Raw genomic sequence first — 21,250 nt, 5'->3', positions numbered from 1 at the left:
CATGGAGCCCCGTTCCCAACGAGACCCTGCAAGAACGCTGACAGCCACGGAGCCCCGTCCCCAGTGAGACCCCGTGTGGACCCTGACAGCCACGGAGCCCCGTTCCCAATGAGACCCTGCAAGAATGCTGACAGCCACGGAGCCCCGTCCCCAGTGAGACCCCGTGTGAACCCTGACAGCCACGAGCGCCATCCCCAGTGAGACTCCACGTGGACCCTGACAGCCACGAAGCCCCGTCCCTAACAAGACCCTGCATGAACGCTGACAGCCACAGAGCTCTGTCCCCAATGAGACCCCGTGTGAACCCTGACAGCCACAAAGCCCCGTCCCTAACAAGACCCTGCATGAACGCTGACAGCCATGGAGCCCCATCCCCAATGAGACCCCGTGTGAACCCTGACAGCCACGAGCCCCATCCCCAGTGAGACTCCATGTAGACCCTGACAGCCACAAACCCCCGTCCCCAACGAGACCCTGCATGAACACTGACAGCCACGAAGCCCTGTCCCCAACGAGACCCCACATGAACGCTGACACCCACGAAGCTCCGTCCCCGGTGAGACCCCGTGTGAACCCTGGCAGCCATGAAGCCCGTCCCTGTGACCCCACCCCGTGCAGGCCACGTCCAAGGTCAGGCGTGGAACACGGGGTCCTGGCTCCCTCCTCCTTCCTCCTCACCTCCCAAGATAGGAAATGTTTTCCAGGATAAGTGGCATCTCGCTTATTAATACAGCAGGCCTGGGCATCAATCACGAGACCCGGGCGGCCCAGGCAACTGCAGCCTCCAGACCAGCTCTGAGCACATGCGCGGGGGAGGCCATGGCAGTCCGCCAGCTCCAGGACACCCCCCAGGCCTCATGGGCGGGGGACGCGTGTCCTTTCCACGGCTGCTGAACCAGTCAGGCGCGGCCTCAAAAGACCAGACGCAGGCCTGCAGCAGGCACCTCGGACGCCCCTAGCCAGGCTGGCCAGGGGGCAGTGGGGCAGGAACAGTGAGGGTGAAGCTGGCAATCACAGGTGAGCAGCCTGCAGGGCTGGAGGCTGGAGGGCAGAGAGGGCAGAGAACCCAGACGGTCATGGCGCCAGTGGAACCCAAGACAGCACCACACCCAACAGCCACAGAAGCATGGGCCTGCCCTTCACTGGGGTGCCCTCCACACACGCCCCGGGGCCCAGCACAGAAAGGGCAGGGAGGCTCTGTCACCAACGGAGACAATCCCAGGGACAACCGCAGAGTGAGAGCCACTCGTGGGGCAGAGCATGTGGGACCCCTGGCACAGGGTGGAGCCCCAGAGTGGCCTCGTCAGGCAGCAGCCCGCACCCGCCGCAGGCCCGGCCAGCACGCGCCCTGCCACGCACGACGTCATCACAGACCACCGAGTGAGCAGGTGAGCACACAGACGCACCTGGAGCCCCACGTTTGCAAAGGTCCCCTCCCCTCTCCTTCCGGGTGCCGCTCAAGACCCTGTCCCTGCGTGGGCAGCGCCAGCCCCACAGAGACATGGCAGCAGACGAGGCCCAGCCTTATGGCTGCCGCCCATCCCACACCCAGCACCCCGGAGAGGCTGTTTCCATGCCCCGGCTCAAGCCCATCACGGACCCCTGTGTCCACCCGCGCCAACAGCCCCAGGCCCCCAGTGGCCCTGGGATCCAAGGGCCGGGTGCTCAAGGTGAAGCCACCTCGGTCCACGCCAGGTCAGGCCCGGGACACGCCGGCCCCTTCCCTGCCAGAATCTCACCGTGTCCGCCCACACTTGCTTTTCTCCCACAAGGTAATAAGGCCCAGGGCACGGCCGAGTCACGCTGGCTCTCCCGTGAAAGTGCCGGGGCTGGGTTCGCCTGACTCTCCCGGCCCAGCAGCCACGCCTCGGCACGCTCAGCAGCGCCATGAGGACCGGGGCCATCGGGGGCCACGGCCACCCCGTCAGGCTGGGAGCCACAGGCGTCGGCCCTGGGCGGATCTCAAGCTGGACCCTGTGGGCCCCCCGGGGCACGGGCCTGGGCTTGGCGCCACGCTCAGTGCCGCCTTGATGCCCACCCGCCCCAGGCCTGGCCGGCGGCTTTCTCCTCCATGAAAGGGGCCGAGTCGCAACCAAGGAGACAATGTGAGGAGATTTACGTACCCCCCTCCCCACCTACCAACACAGCGCTGGGATGGCCCAAGACCCAGAGCTTTCCAGACCATCTAAAAAGAGCCGCAGCGTGAGCTCCAGGACACATGTCAGACAGAAAGGCATGTGTGTAAGCAAGGGGCGAGGGCGTGAACCTGTGCATGTGGACCGACTGGCCGACTCGTCTGCTGCTCCAGCCACAGGCGAATCGGAGCGCAAAGACCCCCTCAGGCCATAGGAAGGAAGCTGAGTGTCCGGTGGGGACATAAGGTGAGTGAGGCTCCAGGACACGCCATGCTGGTGGTGACGACCTTGAAACCATGAACTATGTTAATATTTCACATGGTTCTAAAAGCAAGCCTGAGATTTGAAAAATAATACTTACAAATCCAAGGAAAAGAGAAAAAAGGAAGTGAAAAGCGTGCCCAACTGACAGCACCAGCTTCCAAGCTGCAGACACCTCAGGGCAAAGTGAGCCAGAATTAAACCTTCGATGCTTCTGCTGACCATACTGGTTGTTATTCGAAGGTCAGGTGTGTGCGTGTGTGTGCACCCCTGTGGTGAAATGAAACAAAGAATTCCTTCGCTTGTATCATGGACAGCTGAGATAGTCAGCATGTGGGAAAAGAGATAAAGACAAAATTAATCACATTACTTTAACAGGAAGGAAGGAAGGAAGGAAGCCACCCTGTAGCCCTGAATTGACATTGGAAGAATCAACATGAACGCATGAAATATTTTATCTTAAAAGCAGTCCTGGTTCTGTCTGCAGAAAAAGCCCAGCAACAAGGACAGAACAAAGCAGTGACTCCCCCCAGAACGTGGTCTCTAAACAGAGCCTCCCACCAAGAGGAAGGAAACACGAGACAAGCCGGCCACCTCACGAAGTACCAGAAAGCAAGGAAAATGACAAAAACGACGCGGTCGCACCAGAGGACGCAGGAGCTTCACGAAGAGGAACAACGGCCACAGAGCGGCTGTTCGGGCGCCGGTCGGATAAAACCTGCAGTGGACGAAACATCTGCGTGGACTCAAGCCGGGGCCCTGGGGAGGGACGGTGAGCAGGGTGGACGCGGCTCCAGGAAACCAGAAGCGATGAGGGTCCGCAAGGGGCAGGGCTCAAGGTGTGCCGCTGACCCGGCCCGGGGTCTGGCCATCCACGCCCCCGCCCGTCACAGCCACAGACCTGCAGACGTGCTGGGTTCCATGCTCTGTATTCCCCACGGTCCATGGCCAGAGATCGTGTGCTGGGTTCCATGGCCCGTGGTTCTTCCTAAGCTGCGCTGAGACCTGAATGCGCTCTTTCCTGAGTGGACAGATCTGCGCCTGGGCACTGTGGGGCCCGTCCTCCCTCGTGGGCTTTGTCCACAAGTCCCTGTGGCCTCTGGATGGCTGCAGGCAAGGAGGGAGCCCAAGGCAGGCGCCCCGGGGCAGGGACAGGATACCCCAGCCCCTCCCAGGCCCCGAGGCTCTCCTCTCCCCACCCCAAGCACGGCCACACCAGAGTCACCCCACTCAAAGCCCCACCATTTCCACCCACGCCCTGGCCAGGCTCCAAGGCCATCAGCACAGAGCATGCAGAGCGGCCAGCTTCTGGCCTCTGCCTCCCGTTTCAAAGGCTTCCTCCTCCCTGACGTTCTCACTCCCACCACAGAGTCACAGTCCACAGAGGGGACAGTCCACAGAGGTGACGGTCCACAGACCACTGAGGCCACAGTCCACAGAGACGACAGTCACAGAGGCCACAGTCCACAGATCACAGAGGCCACGGTCCACAGACCACTGAGGCCACAGTCACGGAGGGGACAGCCCACAGAGGAGGTGGTGCACAGAGGTCACGGTCCACGGAGGCTGCGGTCCACAGAGATGACAGTCACAGAGGCCACGGTCCACGGAGGTGCTTGGCCAGACGTGTGTGGACAAACCAGGGGCCCCAATACCCTCAGAGAACAGGGACCCAAGAGGTGCTGCCACACTGAGGACCCGACCCCGCTGCCCCCTGCCCCCTGACCCCGTGGGCTGCTCCCTGGGGCGCTGGGACCCCCGGGATGCTGTCCTACGAACAGCTTCAGAGAAACAGCCTGTCCCCCACCCCGTGATGGCTGCAGGCGCCCTGGGAGCAGGTGGACAGAGGACGAGCAGAAATGGAGGGCCCTCGGTCTTCCGGGCACAGCGAGGCAAGGTGGGAGGCGGACGGGCCTGGGGGCCAGGCAGAGGGTGCACCTCGTGGCTCTCTGACCAGCCAAGGGCCTGGCCAGCCAACCGCTGGGCCTCATCCCATCACCTGCAAACGGGGCAACAGACAGACCCGGAGGCGCCAGCAACGGACCCAGCAGGCGGCACAGCCCCGCCGGCCCTGAGCGCCACGTCCAGCCGCGGGCGGCAGCACGCTCACCGAGGCCCAGGCTCCTCCGGGGGGCTGGGGGTCTGCGGCTGGCCCCCCCACCCCACCTGCAGCAGGTTCTAAGCTGAGCCGACACCCGCCCTCGCCGACGCTGGAGCACAGTGACCCCAGGTGGCCGGCCCTGCCCACGGGGACGCCCGTGTGGTGGTCAGCACCTCCCCAAAGGGGGCATCTCGGGGGCCACCCAGGGTGCCAGTGGTGATGCCGTGAAGACCCCCGGGCCCCACCCAGCCCCTAAGCCCTGGGGGCCACCGCGAGAATGTCACTTAAACGGTGTCCCGCAGGATGGAAGCTCGAGGGCCGGCTTCTCTCCTCAGCAAGCTCCCTGGAGGCTCACCCCGCCCGCCGTGTGTGTGAGCAGCTCGTCCCCTCTTCTGGCCGGCCGCTCTCCCACGGCCCGGCGCCCAAGCTTATTTATCCACTCGCCCGCTGAGGGATACCTGGGTTGTTTCCAGTTTCAGGCTTTTACAAAGAAAGCTGCTATGACAAGTTAATGTACAGGTTTTCACGTGAACATAATTTTCCATCTCTCTGGGATAAATGCCCAAGAGTGCAATTGCCGGTCACACGGCAGTTACGTGGTTAGTTTTCTAAGAACCTACTCATGTTTTCCAGGCTCTTATGGCTGCCATTCCCAGCAGCAACGGACGAGGGCCCAGCTCCTCCGCGTCCGCACTGGCGGGTTTCACTCTGACCGTCCCGATGGGCGTGGACCGACGGTCCCCTGGGGTTTGCTCTGCATTTCCCTGCTGCCCGAGGAGCTGGGCATCTCCCAGGGCTTGTTCTCTATCCCAGGGTCCTCTGTGGTCGAGCGTCTCTGCGACTCTCTGTCCAATTTCTAACTGGACTCCTTGGTTTTTGTGTTGTTGAATCGACAGAGGTCTTTACATGTTCTAGATACTAGTCCTCGTTTAGACGTGAATCGGCAGCTTGTCCTTCATCCCACGTGCCTCATGCTGGCCCCTCCAGAGGAAAAAGTCACTGGAGACAGTGTATCCGCTGACCCTGCATCGCAGGAAGCACCCAAGTGCATACAGGCCCCAAGCAGACACAGGATAAAAGCCTTGGGGCGGTTATCTCCAGAAAGCCCTGAGTTCCTTGGCGCGGCCCACTTTCATTTAAACTTCACTCCTACGCCCAGATAAAGAGCCCCTGTGTGCTTAGCCGCGAAGGAACTCTTCCCCTAAATAGTCCCAGAGGCACCAGCAGAGGTCGGAGAACACGGCTCACATAACAGAGACCATCTGGAGCTCTTGTCCTGCTCCTTGGGGGGCACACGCTGAGCTATGACCAATAGGCTGTCCCCCAGGGCTCAGGGCTGGCAAGCCCCGGCTTGAAGCCCAGAGCCCTCTGTGCCCCTCTGCCGCAGGGGTGTGCAGGGGCAGGACCCCTGGCCCCTCCTGGCCAGCCCCGCCCTGCCGCCTGCCTCCACTGCCCACCGGAGCCCCCGGGCCTCCACAGCCAGTCCACGCCACTGGGAACCCGGTCTTCTTCGTGAGAGCATGGAAAAGGATGAACACTGCAGGATCCGTTTGCCAAGAGAAGTGAGAGCTTGTCCACCGAGAACTGCAGGAGCCTGCCACGAAGGTGCAGATCCGTAGACACGCTCCTGTCCATCGCTGAGAAGCCTCAATGCCGACAAGATGCCAGTTCTGTGTCAAACCAATCTACAAATCCAACGCGGACTTTCAAAATAGAAAGTTATCTAAAATTCATATGGAAACGCAAAGGCCCTAAAATAGCCCAGACGATTCTGCAAAGGAAGAATGAAGTGAGAGGCTTTACATGACCTGATTTCCAAACTCACTGTGGAGCCATGCCCGTCAAGAATGTGGGGCTGGTGTGATGACACGGCACACGGATCGTGGGACAGAACCCAGAGCCCAGAAATGAACCCTCACCCTGATGGCCAGTTGATTATCAACAAGGCGCCAAGACATGTCCATGAGGAAGTAACAGTCTCTTTGGCGAGTGGAGCTGGACACCCGGACATCCACATAACCAACCACGCAGCCTCAGACGCTGACCTCACGGCACACACGGTAACTCAGAGTGGGTCACCGGCCTCAACGGGAGGGCTAAAAAGACAAAACTTTTAGAAGAAAATGTAAGTCTTTGTTAATGTGCTTTAGGCAAAGTTCTTAGATTGAAAACAACAGAAGCTCGATTCTTGAAAGAAAAGACAGATAAACTGGACTTTAAAAGACTCGTTGGGCTTCCCCGGTGGCTCAGGGGTAGACTCTGCCTGCCAACACAGGGGACACGGGTTCCAGCCCTGATCCAGGAAGATCCCACAAACTTCGGAGCAACCAAGCCTGTGCTCTAGAGCCCGAGCAGCACCGGTGCTGAGCCCACAGGCCGCGACTACTGAAGCCCCTGCGCCCGACAGCTCATGCTCTGCAAAGGGAAGAATCACTGCAGTGAGAAGCCTGAACGACAGAAGCAGAGAAAGCCCCACTCTCCACAGCTACAGGGGCCAGTGCAGCAGCCTGGCCCAGACACCCCATTAGGAATCTACCCAAGAAGGTGGACACGTGTTTGCACACAGACGCGTACACGCGTGTTCACAGGCCCGTGAGCCCCTGCCCAACTCCAGCAGCCCTGGGCGCTGTCACCCAGCACAATTGGCCTCGGGTCCGCACGGGGCCGACCAGGGGGGCAGGCGGGGGATGGACCAGGGTGCAGAGATGCTCAACCGGACTGAGACGACGGCTCTGGAGTCCAAGACAGCCCTGATCTGACAAGGAAGCTCTAAGTCCTGCTCCCGCCGCCAATCCAGGCTCCAATCCAGGCTCCGGACTCAACTCCGGGTAGGCACCAGGCCATCTGCGAGCAGACACACATCTAGGAAAGGACAGAATGGGCCAGTGGAGCCCAGGTTCACACTGGACAGACAAGACTGGGGCCCAAGGCCTGGCTCAAGGGACCCTTCATTACCACGAGCCCAGCTCACGGGAATGTGAAAGGAATAGTTCCAGTGCTTCCGGACAGATGAGGGGAGAAAATGAGCTTGTGGTGAAGGGCCGCCCCGGTCTCCTGACAGCTCCCCCCGGACACCCAGCAGGCAGGGCCAGTCAAGCTCATGAGGCCAGATCCCACCTGCCCACCAGCACCTGTGCCCTGGAGAACACACCAGCCCAGAGCCTGCAGCCGTCCCCCGCTCCGCTCCCCAGTCCATCAGCCCAGCTGGGCCACACCGACGTGCCCACTGTGCCCTCCAGCAGCCGTCCACCGTCCTCCCCGGCGGCCTACCTGACCAGCCACCCCAGCGGCCCCGACCTGGTCCCCTAACGATAAGGTCCTTCAATGCAGCCGCACACGCTGTCCTTAAACATGGGAAACACTTCAAATGTCTCCACAGGGAAGAATTTCTGGCCTACTCTAACGGCTGAAACTGCTGTGTCATTCTTTTAAGCACAGACCGTGAAATAAAAACCCGTAGCTTCAAGTGTGCCGTCTTGTCTGGGCGAAGGGACGCCCACTCCACTGTGAGAGCCGATTTCTAGGCGCATCTGGGACAAGACGGGCGTTTGAATCCAGAAAGCGTGAGATGGGCCTCCCCAGGGAGGGCGGCGCTGCCCCTCGTGGGCCCAGCAGAGGAGAGACGCAGGCCATGGGAGACCCACGCTCCGCCCGAGCCGCCGTCCACCTTCCCGCCCTCGGACCCCTGCCTCCTGGCTCTCGAGCCTCGGACCGGCTCCCTGCACTCCACGGGTGGACAACGGCGCACGGAGCTGCCCAGCCTCCACGACCCCAAGAGCCCCCAGCATAAGCGTCCTCGGACGCGTCTGTGTCCTCCTGGTTCCGTGTCTCTGGGGGAGCCTGGTGTTCCACGCAGACTGCACACCCGCCAGCTCTCTAAACAGGAGACAGCCGTGAAAAGGCGTCTTGGCTGGAGCTGCACTGCTCCTCCCCTTGAATGGACATTTCTACTCTTTTCCCTGTGGCTTGCCTTAGTGTAAAAACATCTACGTTTAAAGATGTTTCATCGACCTCCCTGACATGCTATCCTGGGAGAAACACGTGACTCCAAGACTTTAAGTATTAGAATCCTCCTTCAAGATTGAGGGTTTTTTTTTTTTAATTATTGGTACGGAGCTGATTAAAAATAAATACATTAGATTATGATAAATATTACATTGAAAAGATAGAACTGTTTCCGAAATGCAGCATTTAAAATATCGGGACGATGCTGGTTCACAGCGCCTCATTACAAGCAACCTGCTTGTCCCGATGTTCGGCAGCCCAAGGCCCCGAGGCACAGTGGAGTCAGGGGAAACCCGGGTTAGGAGCTAGGTGTCCCCTGCCCCCGAATGACAGAGGCTGATCTTGAGGAGGACAGGGAGACACTGGCCCCCCGACAGGCCAGCCCCAGAGCTCGAAGCCAGAGACCAACACCGTGTCTGAGCAGCCCCAGGAGGCTCGCACAGGGGCCAGCGGGCCAGGACCATGGCCCTGACCGTCCCTCTGGCCCGTGCACTTTCCAGGTCTGGGTTACGCAGCCCCTCCTCCAAGAGCCCCCCACCGGCCACTGGGCCCTGCAGAGACCACTCCCACCCCACTCAGGCGCATCTCCCGAGCACCCTTCTCCCCTGCCGCCTGCTCACCACCCTAGGACAGCACCAGACACCTGATGGACGGATGGGTGCGTGGGAGTGAGCTCCTGCCTCGCGACCAAGGCTTTCCTGCCTTCAAGGGCTGGCAGAACATTCCTGAAGCTCCAGAGGTTACATCGCTGACCGGCAAACAGCAAGGCCAGGAGAAATCCAAGGTCACCGGGCCCAGCCGTGCTCCCCACCCCTGCTGCCGGAGGTCTTAGCCGCCTCCGGATGGCAGAGCAGCCCTGAGCATCACCACGTGTCTGGGCCAGGAGCTCAGGGGCCGGGGCTCACAGCCCACACAGGCCCTGCTGCCTCCCTGGGCTCCTCCCCCAAGCGGCCCCCCTGGACTTGCGTGTGGCCAGATTGGGGGTCCCCAGTGGGGAGCGGGGAACAGCCCTGTGGGCCAGCCGGACCCTGGCCTGGCCAAGTGAGGACCACGTGCCGGCTGCTTCACCCTGAGCCCTGGGCCTCCCCAATTATAAAATGGACAGAAATCAACATGCACAGGGTCACCCCGAGCCCTGCGCCTCCCCACGTATAAAATGGACAGAAATCAACACGCACAGGGTCACCCCAAACCCCAGGCCTCCCCACGTATAAAATGGACAGAAATCAACATGCACAGGGTCACCCCGAGCCCCGGGCCTTCCCACCTATAAAATGGACAGAAATCAACACGCACAGGGTCACCATGAGACCTGGACGGAATCGGGGTGGCAGGTACCAGAGGGTGGCGCGAATGAAGGTCTGGCGGACGCAGGGTCAACACCAGCCACATCCCCCTCGCAGGGACCCAAGACACCAAACCCTTTGCAGAGCCCTTGGCTCTGGGGGCCCCTCAGGGGTCCCGCAAACACTCCATAGGAGACCCCTCCAGAGCCCTTGCAGGAGGCACCCCCGCCACACTAAGGTCCCGGCATGGGGCTCGCGGCCCCACCCCCCACCACCTCGAGAGGCTGAGCTGGGGGCCCAGCCGATCCCCTGAGGGGCTCCCAGGGTCGCCCCTAGGCCTGCTCTGCGGCCACCGTGTGCAGCCCTGGCTGTGACGTGGGTCCCGCCCACGGGCCCGGCCGCGTGCCGTGTGCCGTCTGCGCTCAACCAGCCGCCTTTGGGTGGGGCCCCTTCACGGCACTCGAGGGCGAGGCTGGGAACAGCCGGCAGCCCCCATCCCCTGGACAAGCCGCGCTTTCCTCTTGCCCCACTGAGGATCTAGGCTACCTCGCCTGGCTGCATCTTGGGAGGGGACAGCTGGTTCACACGTGTCCTTCAGAAAAAGCAACAGTTGCTAAGAGTCGGGCAAACAAAGAGACGCTGTGACTCCGGGAACAGCTGTGGGGATGCGCACCGTGTCCACCAGCTGCTGGCCCCTGATTTTCACGCCGTCGGAAACGGAGGCTTTAACTCTTTGGCGCCCTGGGGTCTTCCTGCCCGGTAACGTCCTGGGTTCCTTGCAGCTTGACTGTGGACCCACGTCCGTGGACATGGCAAGGCCGAGCCCGCAGGGCCGGGGAGCGGGGGGCAGGGGGTGGGCCAGGCCCGGGGGACAGGAGCTGCCCTCCCCTCCAGGCGCAGGGCTCTGGGGGCTGCTGTGGGGGTGGGCGGACGTGGCCTCACAGGGCCTCATGCGCTCGGGGACCCTCGCCTCAGGGACGCGGACAGGGCCGTGTGGCCGCACCCACCTGACAAACGGGCAGGCAGTCTGCGTCTGCAGAGGCGGGACGGGCCCCGGGCAGCCGGCGACCCCACAGCCGGCTCAGGTGCTCCCTGTGCAGTGACAGGGCTCAGGAGTGGAGCCAGGGCCCCCGGGGTCCCTAAGTCCAGGGATCCCGTCGTCACTGTGGGGGGCCGGGGCCAGCTCCCCAGCAGGCACACCCCGCAGGGCCCCTCCTTTCCAGACAGATGGTCCTACTTCCCACCTCTCTGGGCCTTGGGGACCCATGGCTTGCTGGCACTTCAAATCACATTAGGGGGCGACCGTCAGGGGACATCAACAGTGGCCTGGCGGGTGTGCGCAGACCTGTCGGCCGCATCCTGGAGACCTCTCGCCGTCGGACTCCAGCAGCTGTCACGACGGCGCCGGGCAAGGGAGACCACGGGCGAGGCCAGCAGAAGGCTCAGGGGCCGGCAGTGCGGTCACGGCAGGAAGCAGGTCAGCCCGGTGGTCTCACTGCACCCACGGCCCGAATCACCCCCCCAGGCCGTGGGGGACCATGGGGGTGTGGGGCGTGGGGAGCCATGGGGGGCGTGGGGGCATGGGGGGCATGGGGTCGTGGGGGGCCGTGGGCAGCCTGCTTGCCGTCCCCAGGGCCCATATCACTGCCGGCGCGGCCCTTAAAAGATGCGCCCACGAGGCCTGCCACCTGCCGTCTGGCTCGGAGCACCTAGGGACATGGGCGCCAGAGCCCTGGGCCCAGCCCCCACAGAACACAGACCCACGCGCTGGGCCACGCAGCCCGGATGTGCTGCCTGGAGGCGTCCTCGGCCCAGAGCCTGGCCTCGCGTGTTAAAGCCGTCAAGCAGCTTCTCAGACGAGGTCCTGCCTCCTCCGAGACGCTAGCGTTGTTTTCCAGTTTTGTCTTTTAAGGTCGCCTGACTGGGAGGCAGTGCAAAGCCCGAGCTGGAGCCAGGCTGGGGGGCGGGGGGCAGAGAAGCAGAGCCCGCCCGGAGCTGCACCGCCTCGCAGCGCGGCCGCGCGTGTTTTTCCCATCACCCGGGGCCGGGCCAGTGTACAGACAAACAAGCTGCAGAGGTGCGCGGGTGGGCGGGGACAGACGGCCGCGTGGCGGGGCACAGGCGGGGGCCGCCGTGATGAGAGCTGCAGAGAGCACGCCCTGCCGCCAGCGCAGCCGCCCGCGGTCAGAGGCTCATCCGCCTGTCTGGGGGCTCCAGGGATGAGGAGGCCCCCACCCAGGGCCCAATGCACAGAGGCCGCGGCCAGACCCCTGCCCCCAGCACAAGCACACGGGGCTCCCTGGTTCTTTCTGGTGCTCCCAAGACCTAGCAGGGCACGGCCAGCTCCCTGCACCCCCAGGGCCCCGGGACAGCAAGCCCCCCCGATCACAGGGCAGCGCCTGGGCCAACACCTTCCTCTCATCACAGGTGCGTGACCCTGTGACCCGTCACCCAGGAGAGGGTGGGACGCGGGCTGCGGAGCCCCCGAGGCGTGCGCCAGGACCCAGCTCTGGCGGGTGCTGTGGTTTGACCAAGAGACACCCTCCTTCTCTTAGACCAAAGCCTGCACACAGCCTCCCCTGCTCTCCCCGCGGGTGGACCTCCACACAAGCTGGAATCGCCAGTGGGAGCCACGACGCCCAGCCCACGACCATGGGGTGGCCTGTGTCACCTCTGAGGTCAGTGGGAGGGCTGCGGAGCAGCAGCATCCCCCCAGGATCTGCCTTCAGGGATGTGCCAGTGGCTCTCCCCCCAGGGAAGAAGAGGGAGCAGCAGGCCGCCTGCTCATCAGGGCTCGCCAGATGCTCCGCGCACTTCAGGGTACAGGTGGCACGTGCCAGGCCACAGGCAAGCAGAGACGGAGCCGTGAAGCCCCACGTCCACCAAGCTGGGAAGAGCAAAGACACTGGGGCACTGCACGAGGAGCCATCACAGGGAAGGTCAGGAAATGGACCTTTCCCACCCACGCCCCCTGGACCCGCTTCCTGAGCTGTCGACTCATCTCCTTGAGGCCGTGGCCAGAAACGGGGGCCCATGCGGGCTCCGATCTGGAAAGTGAGTTTTCCTCTGAGCAAAACAAAAGATCTGAAGCAGACACACCCTGTGGAAAGCTTTCTTTCCAAGCCAGCCTCGCAAAGAGGAATTTTAATCCAACCATCTGCTTCCTCCACTTCTTGTCCACCTGGCTCTCAGACACAGAAAAGTCAGAGGCAGAGGGAGACTCGCGGCTCTGGAAATTTAGGGTCAAGGGCAAAGGACCCCCCCCACCCAGATGCTTCCCAGACATACGCTGCCAGAAACCGCCGGGAGAAGGAGTCCCGCTCAACTGCCTCAGCCCTAAGCTTAAGGCTTTGCTGCACCAGCCGCTGCCTTGGGCTGGCAGGGCTGTGAAAGGGCAGGACCTGCAGAGAAGCCTTGCAATTCTGAGCCCAAACCCTTCTGTTCTGGGCAGAAGACCTGTTCCAGGCTGCAGACCTGCTCAGCAGCTTCCAGGGAAGCCGGTGAACTGAGCCCAGGTGTCAGCAGTTATCAGAGAAATGACGCCCTCCCATCTCAAACGTGGTATCAGGTCATCGCACCCGGGATGCTGGCACTGGGAAGGCTACTCAGCGGAGAGAGAGGGGGTTTGGGGTTGACTGTGAGGTCCACCCCGCATCCACCTTCCACGGGTCTGCTAGGAGCCGCAGAGCAGAGTGAGAGGGCGGCCCACGACTCCAGGCAGGACTGAGTGGGGCGGGCAGTCCCGGGAGGGGGGACTGGCCCACGGGCGTCTGAAGACCGAGCCTCTCCAATGCCAACCTCCCACCCGCCCTGGGAAGCAGCCTCGTCCCCATGCTGGGGAACAGGAAGGACCAACCCCAAACTCAGGTCTCCTGGACACCCCCACCGCCTTCCTGGGCGACCAGCCAGCACAACGTACCACAAGCCTGAAAACCCAGCCTGGCACCTGGCCAGTGCCGCCACACTCGTCTGGGAGCTGACCCTGCAGAAGACCACTCCTCAGGCTCCACCCCTGACGCAGGAGCGATGGCCCAGCGACCTCGGTCTCCACCGAGGCCCTTAACTCGGAGAGAAGTCCCAGCGACCTTGGTGCGGGCAGTGGCAGACACACCAGCCCACCCCTCAGTGGAGCGACAGGCCCACAGCCAGACGGCTCACAGGGGAGCCCCGGCCCGCCCACCCCTCAGTGGAGCGACAGGCCCACAGCCAGACGGCTCACAGGGGAGCCCCGGCCCGCGTCACAGAGCATCCGTGTGTCCCGTCCGGCTCCACACAACGCGCACACGGGCAGTGGCCTGCAGGGACCACCCCAGGCTGCAGCAGGCAGTCACTGTGGGGAGGGGTTGCAAAGAGGCCTTCTTAGGATTTCCCTGGTGCCACGGTGGATAAGCATCCGCCTGCCGATGCAGGGGACAGGGGTTCAGTCCCTGGTCTGGGAAGAGTCCACGTTCCACGGACAACTGACCCATGGACATAGACCCCAAGCTCCGCACCAGGGAGAGCCACAGCAGTGAGAAGCCCAGACGCTCCGCCCCGAGGACCCCCGCTCTGCGCAACTACAGGAAAACCTGTGCACAGCACGAAGACCCAGTGCAACCAAAGATGAACAAATAAAATCAGTTTTTCAAAAGCTGTCATTATTAAAAAAACAAAGAGGTCTTCTGCATGTCCTAAAAAATGCAGGAGCCAGGGAAGGAAAGCAGCCACGTGACACGGCCCCCGGAGCACGCCTAGCAGAAGCTGTGCGGGCAGATGCTGCTCTCCTCGTGGGTGTGAGGCTCCGCCGGGGCGTCCTTCCACTCTGCGCAGGGTCAGCTGTGTGCACGGAGTCAACCCTGAAGGATTGCACCCAATACCCCAGGGACCCTCTCACCCGGGCGGCAGGGTGAAAAACGTCCCAGCTTTCCCTACTATTTACGTCTTCCCTGGTGGCTCAGAGGTTAAAGCATCTGCCCCCAATGCAGGAGACCTGGGTTCGATCCCTGGGTCGGGAAGATTCCCTGGAGAATGAAATGGTAACCCACTCCAGTATTCTTGCCTGGAGAATCCCATGGACGGAGAAACCTGGTAAGCTACAGTCCACCGGGTCGCAAAGAGTCAGACACAACTGAGCAACTTCACGTACTTACTTACTTACTCACTCACTTACTTACTTACTCACTCACTTACTCACTTACTCACTCGCTTACCTGGTCTCAATTCTCAAGCAAAGCACCCCAGCGCCGTCAGGACTCGTGGACCACACCCACCCCCTGGGGTCACCTGTACCCCCACACCCACCCCCTGGGGTCACCCGCACCCCACACCCACCCCCTGGGTCACCCGCACCCCCACACCCACCCCCTGGAGTCACCTGTACCCCACACCGACCCCCTGGGGTCACCCACACCCCCACACCCACCCCCTGGGGTCACCTGTACCCCCATATCCACCCCCTGGGTCACCCGCACCCCCACACCCACCCCCTGGGTCACCCGCACCCCCACACCCACCCCCTGGGTCACCCGCACCCCCACACCCACCCCCCGGGGTCACCCACACCCCCACACCCACCCCCCGGGGTCACCCACACCCCCACACCCACCCCCTGGGTCACCCACACCCCCACACCCACCCCCGGGGTCACCTGTACCCCCACACCCAACCCCTGGGGTCACCTGTACCCCCACACCCAACCCCTGGGTCACCCACAGCCCCACACCCACCACCTGGGGTCACCCGCACCCCACACCCACCCCCTGGGGTCACCCTACCCCCACACCCACCCCCTGGGGTCACCTGTACCCCCACACCCACCCCCTGGGGTCACCTGTACCCCAATATCCACCCCCTGGGTCACCCACACCCCCACACCCACCCCCTGGGTCACCCACAGCCCCACACCCACCACCTGGGGTCACCTGCACCCCACACCCACCCCCTGGGTCACCCACACCCCCACACCCACCCCCTGGGGTCACCCGCACCCTTGCCCCACGTCCGTCCCCGAGGCCCTTCCCGCCAGTGCTGCCCCTCTCCCAGCTCAGTCACACCCTCTCAGGACCCCGTGCCGCATGCACAGACGTGCTTCCGCCCGCGGCCCCAGGAGGCAGTGTGTTTGGCCTCCGCAAGCAGACGAGGTGTCTTTCTGTGACAAGGCTGGCCTGCAGCCACTTCCGATCCTGACCCAGATTTGGGAGGCAGCCCAGGTGCAAACGGCGCTTCGTTTCTGGAGGCCACCCCCACCCGTGAGCCTGTGCTCCCAAAACTGGCGTCCCGCCAGCACCCCCAACTCCTACCTCCGCTCGTTGTCGTCCAGGTGAGAGAAGAGCACGTTCTTGGAGATGGCCTTGGCCAGCGCCGTCATGGTCTTGTAGTCCTTGGGGATGACCTGCGGGGAGGCCAGGTGAAGTCAGACGGGCAGCATCCCAGGGCCGAGCCCAGGGCCTGAATCTGCCAGCCTCTGGGTACCCGCTAGACCCCGAGAAATGCTGCTGCCCAGCCTTCAAAATGTGTCTACCAGTGATGGTGGACAGAAAACTTGAAATGCTAGCCGAGTGTCACAACTTTTTGAAATTTAAAAAGTAAAGAAGAGACAAGGGGCTGAGAGCGACTCAAAGTTGGCCTAAGACCGTGAACTCAGAGTCTTGGTGGACAGGCGCTGGCAGTCGTCAGAGCCTCTAAAAGACACTACAGACCTCCAGGCCCCTGGATTATGATGCCTTTTTAAGTTTTCTTTATTTCTTTGGCTTTTTTTCAGGTAATAAGTACTTACTGAAATATTTGAAAACTGGGGGAACAAAAGATAACTTGATCCAAGACTGGCTCCACACTTCCAGGTGGTGATGGAGGGGCCGGGTGGGGGTCTGGACCCAGTTGGCCAAAATGTGAGTAAAAACTCATCCCCACGCCCTCCAGGACCAGCCCGCGGAGCTCACGATGTGTCCCGTTGATGACCAGCACCAGCATCTCCAACGCCAAGGTTCTTCCCTTAAAAGACACCAAGGGGAACTTCCCCGATGGTCCAATTGTTAAGAACCCGCCTCACAATGCAGGGGAAGTGGGTTTGATCCCTGGTCGGGGGATTAACATCCCACAAGCCAAGGAGCAGCTGAATCCTGATGCCACAGCTACTGAGTCCGTGCGTGGCAACTACAACCCAAAGCAGCTCAATAAAGAAACGTTGTCTTTAAAAAGGACACCGAGGGGGAGGCTGACTGTGCCGTGACATGGCCCCGCCTCGTGCTCAGCTGCCCTTCAGTCTCTTCCAGGCTGGGGCGGGGGGGACGTCAGGACCCCCAGGTGGGCGCACTATGTCTCCTGAAACCATGGAACCTTTACAAAGAGACCCCTGGGGGGCAGGACGGAGCCTCTGGAAAAGCCGCCCCAGGCCCAACCACCGAAGGCACCTCGCCCCTCCTGTGACACCCGGGGTTGCCCCGGAGCACCCCCCACCACCTGGGACCCGGCCGGTCCCTTCCCAGGAACTGAACTCACACGTCTGTCCCCCCTCCTCAGACCCCACCTGGGCCACACCAGGCCTCACCACCCCTCAGCCCCTCTGGTTGGGGACAGTTCCTTGGAGGAGGGCCGGCCAGTTACTCTGCAGAGCGTCCCTCCCTCTGGGTATGTCTGGGGAACTCCCCATTAGACAGGAGTCCTGGGCTTTAGGAGAAAGGCCACGAGAGTGAAGTGTCCTGGTGGGCTTCTCAACTGCACTTTCACAGGTTTCACGCCCTGATCATAGGGGAGGGCTGGGGGGTGGGGTGGTCTCGTGTGGACAGGGGTTCAGTTTTGTGAGATGCAAACATCCTGGAGATGGTGGTGACTGTGGCATGATGGTGGCTGAAGTGCTGCGGCCACTCTGTCCCCAGATTCCTATGTCGAAGCCCAAGGACCACGGCCTAGGGACGGTCCCTGGGTTACGGGGTTCGGTGATGGGGCTTTGGGAGAGGTCGTGGGGGCAGGGTCCCCAGGATGTGATCAGTGCCCTTGTAAGTCGAGACCCCGAGAGCTCACTCCACACACTCCCCGCCAACACGTGAGAACACGTGCGAAGGTGACGACTGTCTGGGGACACGGGAAGAGGGTCCTCACCAGGGTGGCCTGCCGGCACCTTGGTCTGGGACCCTGAGCCCCCAAGTTGTGACAGTACATGTCTGCTGTGTAAGCCCCCAGTCTCTTGTTATAGCGGCCAAAACAGACACAGGCAGTACACCTTATGTTACTCATATTTTCCTATAATTTTTTAAAAAATTTTAATGGCCATAAACTATTTAAAAAAAATTTTTAAAGCAAAGCTGGCTGTAGAAATGCATAAGATGGACTGACAGGTCCGAGGGGGCCTTGGGTGTCACGTGGCCACCAGCACTGGCTCACCAGGCAGGCCCCTGACAAGGCAAAGGGGAGCCCTGCTCCGCTGGTGAGGAAGGGGGGTTGATGGCCAGGGTGGGGCGGGCTCCCTCCAGAAGGCTCCGAGGTCGGGGTCTAGCCTCCAGGATGAAGCCAGGAAGCCAGGAAACCGTGGCCACAGACCCGGGGTTCCTCCCCCTACACCCCACAACCTGGGTGACCCACCCTGTCCCCAGCCTATTGGCGTCAAGAACCGCGGGCGGCAGGGGCCCCATGGGAGCTCAGGTAGGTGCAGCGCCAGGCTCAGGCCAGCCTGGACCACAAGGACACCCCCGGAAGCAGGGAGGTCAGCGGAGTATCGAGTATCGGGGCGTGGGCAGGGTGTGGGCGGGGGCAGGGCGCGGGCGGGGGCAGGGCGCGGCGTGGGCTGGGGCGGGGCGTGGGCCGGGGTGCGGGCGGGGGTGGGGCGGGGGCGCGGCGTGGGTGGGGTGGGGCGGGGCGTGGGCGGGGGTGGGGCGGTGGTGTGGGCGGCGGTGTGGGCGGGGCGGGGCGTGGGCGGGGCTCGGCGTGCGCAGGGGTGTGAGCGGGGTAGGGCGGCGGCGGGGCGCGGCGTGGGCTGGGGCGGGGCGCGGGCCGGGGGTGGGGCGGGGCGTGGCGTGGAGGGGGTGGGGGGAGGTGGGCGTGGGTGCAGCGTGGGCGGGGGTGGGGCGGGGAGCGGCGGGGGTGGGGCGGGGGCTGGGTGCGGGCGGGGCGCGGCCTGGGCCAGGGTGTGGGCGGGGCGGAGCAGGGTGCGGGCCGGGCCGGGCCCACCTTCCGCACGTAGGACACCGCATCCTCCTCCGTGTACACCTCTGCGCTCACACCCCCGCGCCGGTGCCGGGCCTTCACCACGGGATTGGGCGGCAACGGAGACACATCCTCATCCTGCAAGTCCGACTGCGAGGCAGACTTCTGCTGAGCCAGGATCTGTCTGTTTTCTTCCTGGGGGGCAGGGGGGCAACAGGGAGGGGTGAGAGGAGAGGCCGTCCTGGCAGAACCCCAGAGTCGTCCAGGAGGCCATGGGGTCCCGGGAAGGCAGGGGACCCAGCACACCCTGGCCGGGCTCCTGTCCCGGACCCCGCCCCGGCCCGGACTCCCAGCCCACAGCTCTGGCAGCCATAGCACCCTGGCTCCGGGAGGCTGTCTGCTCATTCACACTTTGAGCAACGTGTCCTGGAACCAAATTCGAGTCAACCCAAGCCCCCAGCAAGCACGTGGGGCGCCCCCAGGCCCCAGGCTTCACCTTGAGGGCAGCAGTGCCCGCGCTCTGCTCCCTGAGGCGCAGGAGATGGGAGTTGGGTGCATAACAGGGAGACAGACCCAAAAGCCACTGCTTTTTAAAAACTAGGTTTACACACAGAGGGCCCCAAATCCAAAACGTGCAAAGGGACGTGGAGGTCTCCCGTGGCCGACCCCGCAGCCTCTCAGTCCCAGAGCAACCTGGTGACCAGTGAGTCCCCAGATGGAGATGGGGCTTCCCAGCACATGGCCCAGGGCAGTCACAGCAGCACAGGCTGAGCAGCATGACTGACTCCATACAAGCTCTGCATCTACAGAGACCCAGAGGACAGCCAAAGCAGGACAGATGCTTTACTCATGCTACCGTAAATGGTGTTCATCCAAAACCCAGCGTCTGCAAGGCTGAGCAGCAGCCCCGTGCCTCGTGGGAGAGAGGGGTTCCCCGAAGGGCAGCCATGGACACACCAGCCACCACCGACGGCTCCAGAACTGCCTTCCAAGGCCACGCCTTGCCGCTCTTCTGTTACCATGACGACAGCCATCCCATCCTCCCTGAGACTGGCATCAATCTCTCCCTGGTGCCAGGAGTCCCTGGGTTATGTGCCGTTTGCAGTTCACTGGGTGAGAGATGAATGTCAACACACTAGAGTGTGCTGCCGCTCTTTAGTCGCCAGTCATGTGCGACTCAGGCTGCAGCCCGCCAGGCTCCTCTGTCCATGGGATCTCCCAGGCAAGAAAACCGGAGTGGGTTGCCATTTCCTTCTCCAGGGGATCGTTCCAACCCAGGGATCAAACCCAAGTTTCCTGCATTGGCAGGCAGATTCTTTACCACGGAGCCACCAGGGAAATGTCATTTTCCTACTCAACATTAAGATTGTCGGGAAGGGCCTCCCTGGTGGTCCAGTGGTGAAGAACCCACCTGCCAACGCAGGGGACATGGGTTCAATCCCTGGCCTGGGACGATCCCATGTGCCTCGAGGGAACTAAACCCATGCACCGCAGCTACTGAGCCCGTGCTCAGTAGAGAAGCCACAGCTGGAGAGCAGCCCCCACACCCCAACCAGGGAGAGCCCACACACAGCAGCAAAGATGAATTTAAAAAACTGTCGGTAAGGCTGTCCCACTTTTACAGAAATCATTACAAATGAAACCGACTGTTCCTATAAACCATGAATTTTGACTAGAAATGTCAGCTGCATCTCAAGTGAGACACTCTGGGCCTTTGCTCTTAGAAATTATTGAAGACAAGAACAAGGGAATTCCCTGGGGTCCAGTGGTTAGGCCCCCACGCTCCCACTGATGAGGGCCCGGGTTTGATCCCTGGTTGGGGGGACCAAGATCCCACAAGCCACGTGGCCGAAAAGAGAAAACAGTACTACAGGCAGAAGTGAGTCAGTGGGATACTGAAGCGACACCGTGGAAAGGCCCCCACACTGCAGTGTAGACCGTCTACAGTGACTCCAGGCTCTGCCAGCATCCAGAAGAGAGGAGCCAGCAGAGGCCCCTGGCCACCGCAGGAGGTCCACAAAGTTAGGCCACGCAGAAGTGACCGGGCTCCATGGTGGTGGTGACCCGGGGCAGAGAGGCGGGAGCAGGCCAGGAGGAAATGCCCCCGGGGCTTCCCGCAGAAGCAAGGGGCCGGAGAAGTGATTGAGCAAAGGAGGGGCCTTTTCCTTCATTGAAGTGAAACTCGAACAACATAAAATTAACAGCCCATCATCTTAAAGTGTGCGGTTCTGTGGTCTTCAGTGCATTCATAACGTTACACAACCATCACTGGCACCTGGAGCCAGGCATCTCATCACCGCCAAACACCCGGCAGCCCCTGCACCCTCCACCAGGCCTGGCGCCCA

The 21,250-nt window shown here is 62.2% G+C and overlaps 1 protein-coding gene and 1 long non-coding RNA gene across 5 annotated transcripts in view; one reads left to right on the top strand and one right to left on the bottom strand.

Moving 5' to 3' along the window:
- The window catches only part of PRKAR1B (protein kinase cAMP-dependent type I regulatory subunit beta), a 74,132-nt gene that overhangs the window by 40,726 nt on the left and 12,156 nt on the right, over nucleotides 1-21,250 (bottom strand). For both annotated transcript variants that reach the window (XM_061402411.1, XM_061402413.1), the window contains exons 3-4: nucleotides 18,930-19,100; nucleotides 16,067-16,158 (exon numbers count right to left, since the gene is read on the bottom strand). In XM_061402411.1, coding sequence (XP_061258395.1) covers nucleotides 16,067-16,158; nucleotides 18,930-19,100 — 263 coding nt within the window. The remainder of the gene's footprint in view (nucleotides 1-16,066; nucleotides 16,159-18,929; nucleotides 19,101-21,250) is intronic.
- Nucleotides 10,415-18,474, top strand: LOC133238849 (uncharacterized). 3 transcript variants are annotated; one of them, XR_009733658.1, is made up of 5 exons: nucleotides 10,415-10,547; nucleotides 11,084-11,265; nucleotides 11,422-12,215; nucleotides 12,344-14,855; nucleotides 16,528-18,474. It is a non-coding gene; the product is annotated as an uncharacterized LOC133238849 (long non-coding RNA). The 3 variants fall into 3 exon arrangements; XR_009733657.1 differs by having other exon boundaries at nucleotides 10,440-11,265; nucleotides 16,528-16,606; nucleotides 16,686-18,474; XR_009733656.1 differs by having other exon boundaries at nucleotides 10,440-11,265.

This window comes from Bos javanicus, chromosome 25 (genome assembly GCF_032452875.1).
Source record: "Bos javanicus breed banteng chromosome 25, ARS-OSU_banteng_1.0, whole genome shotgun sequence".
In the NCBI taxonomy this organism is placed as follows: domain Eukaryota; kingdom Metazoa; phylum Chordata; class Mammalia; order Artiodactyla; family Bovidae; genus Bos; species Bos javanicus.
The sequence above is the reverse complement of the archived record's forward strand: the minus strand, read 5'-3'. Positions and strand labels throughout refer to the sequence as shown.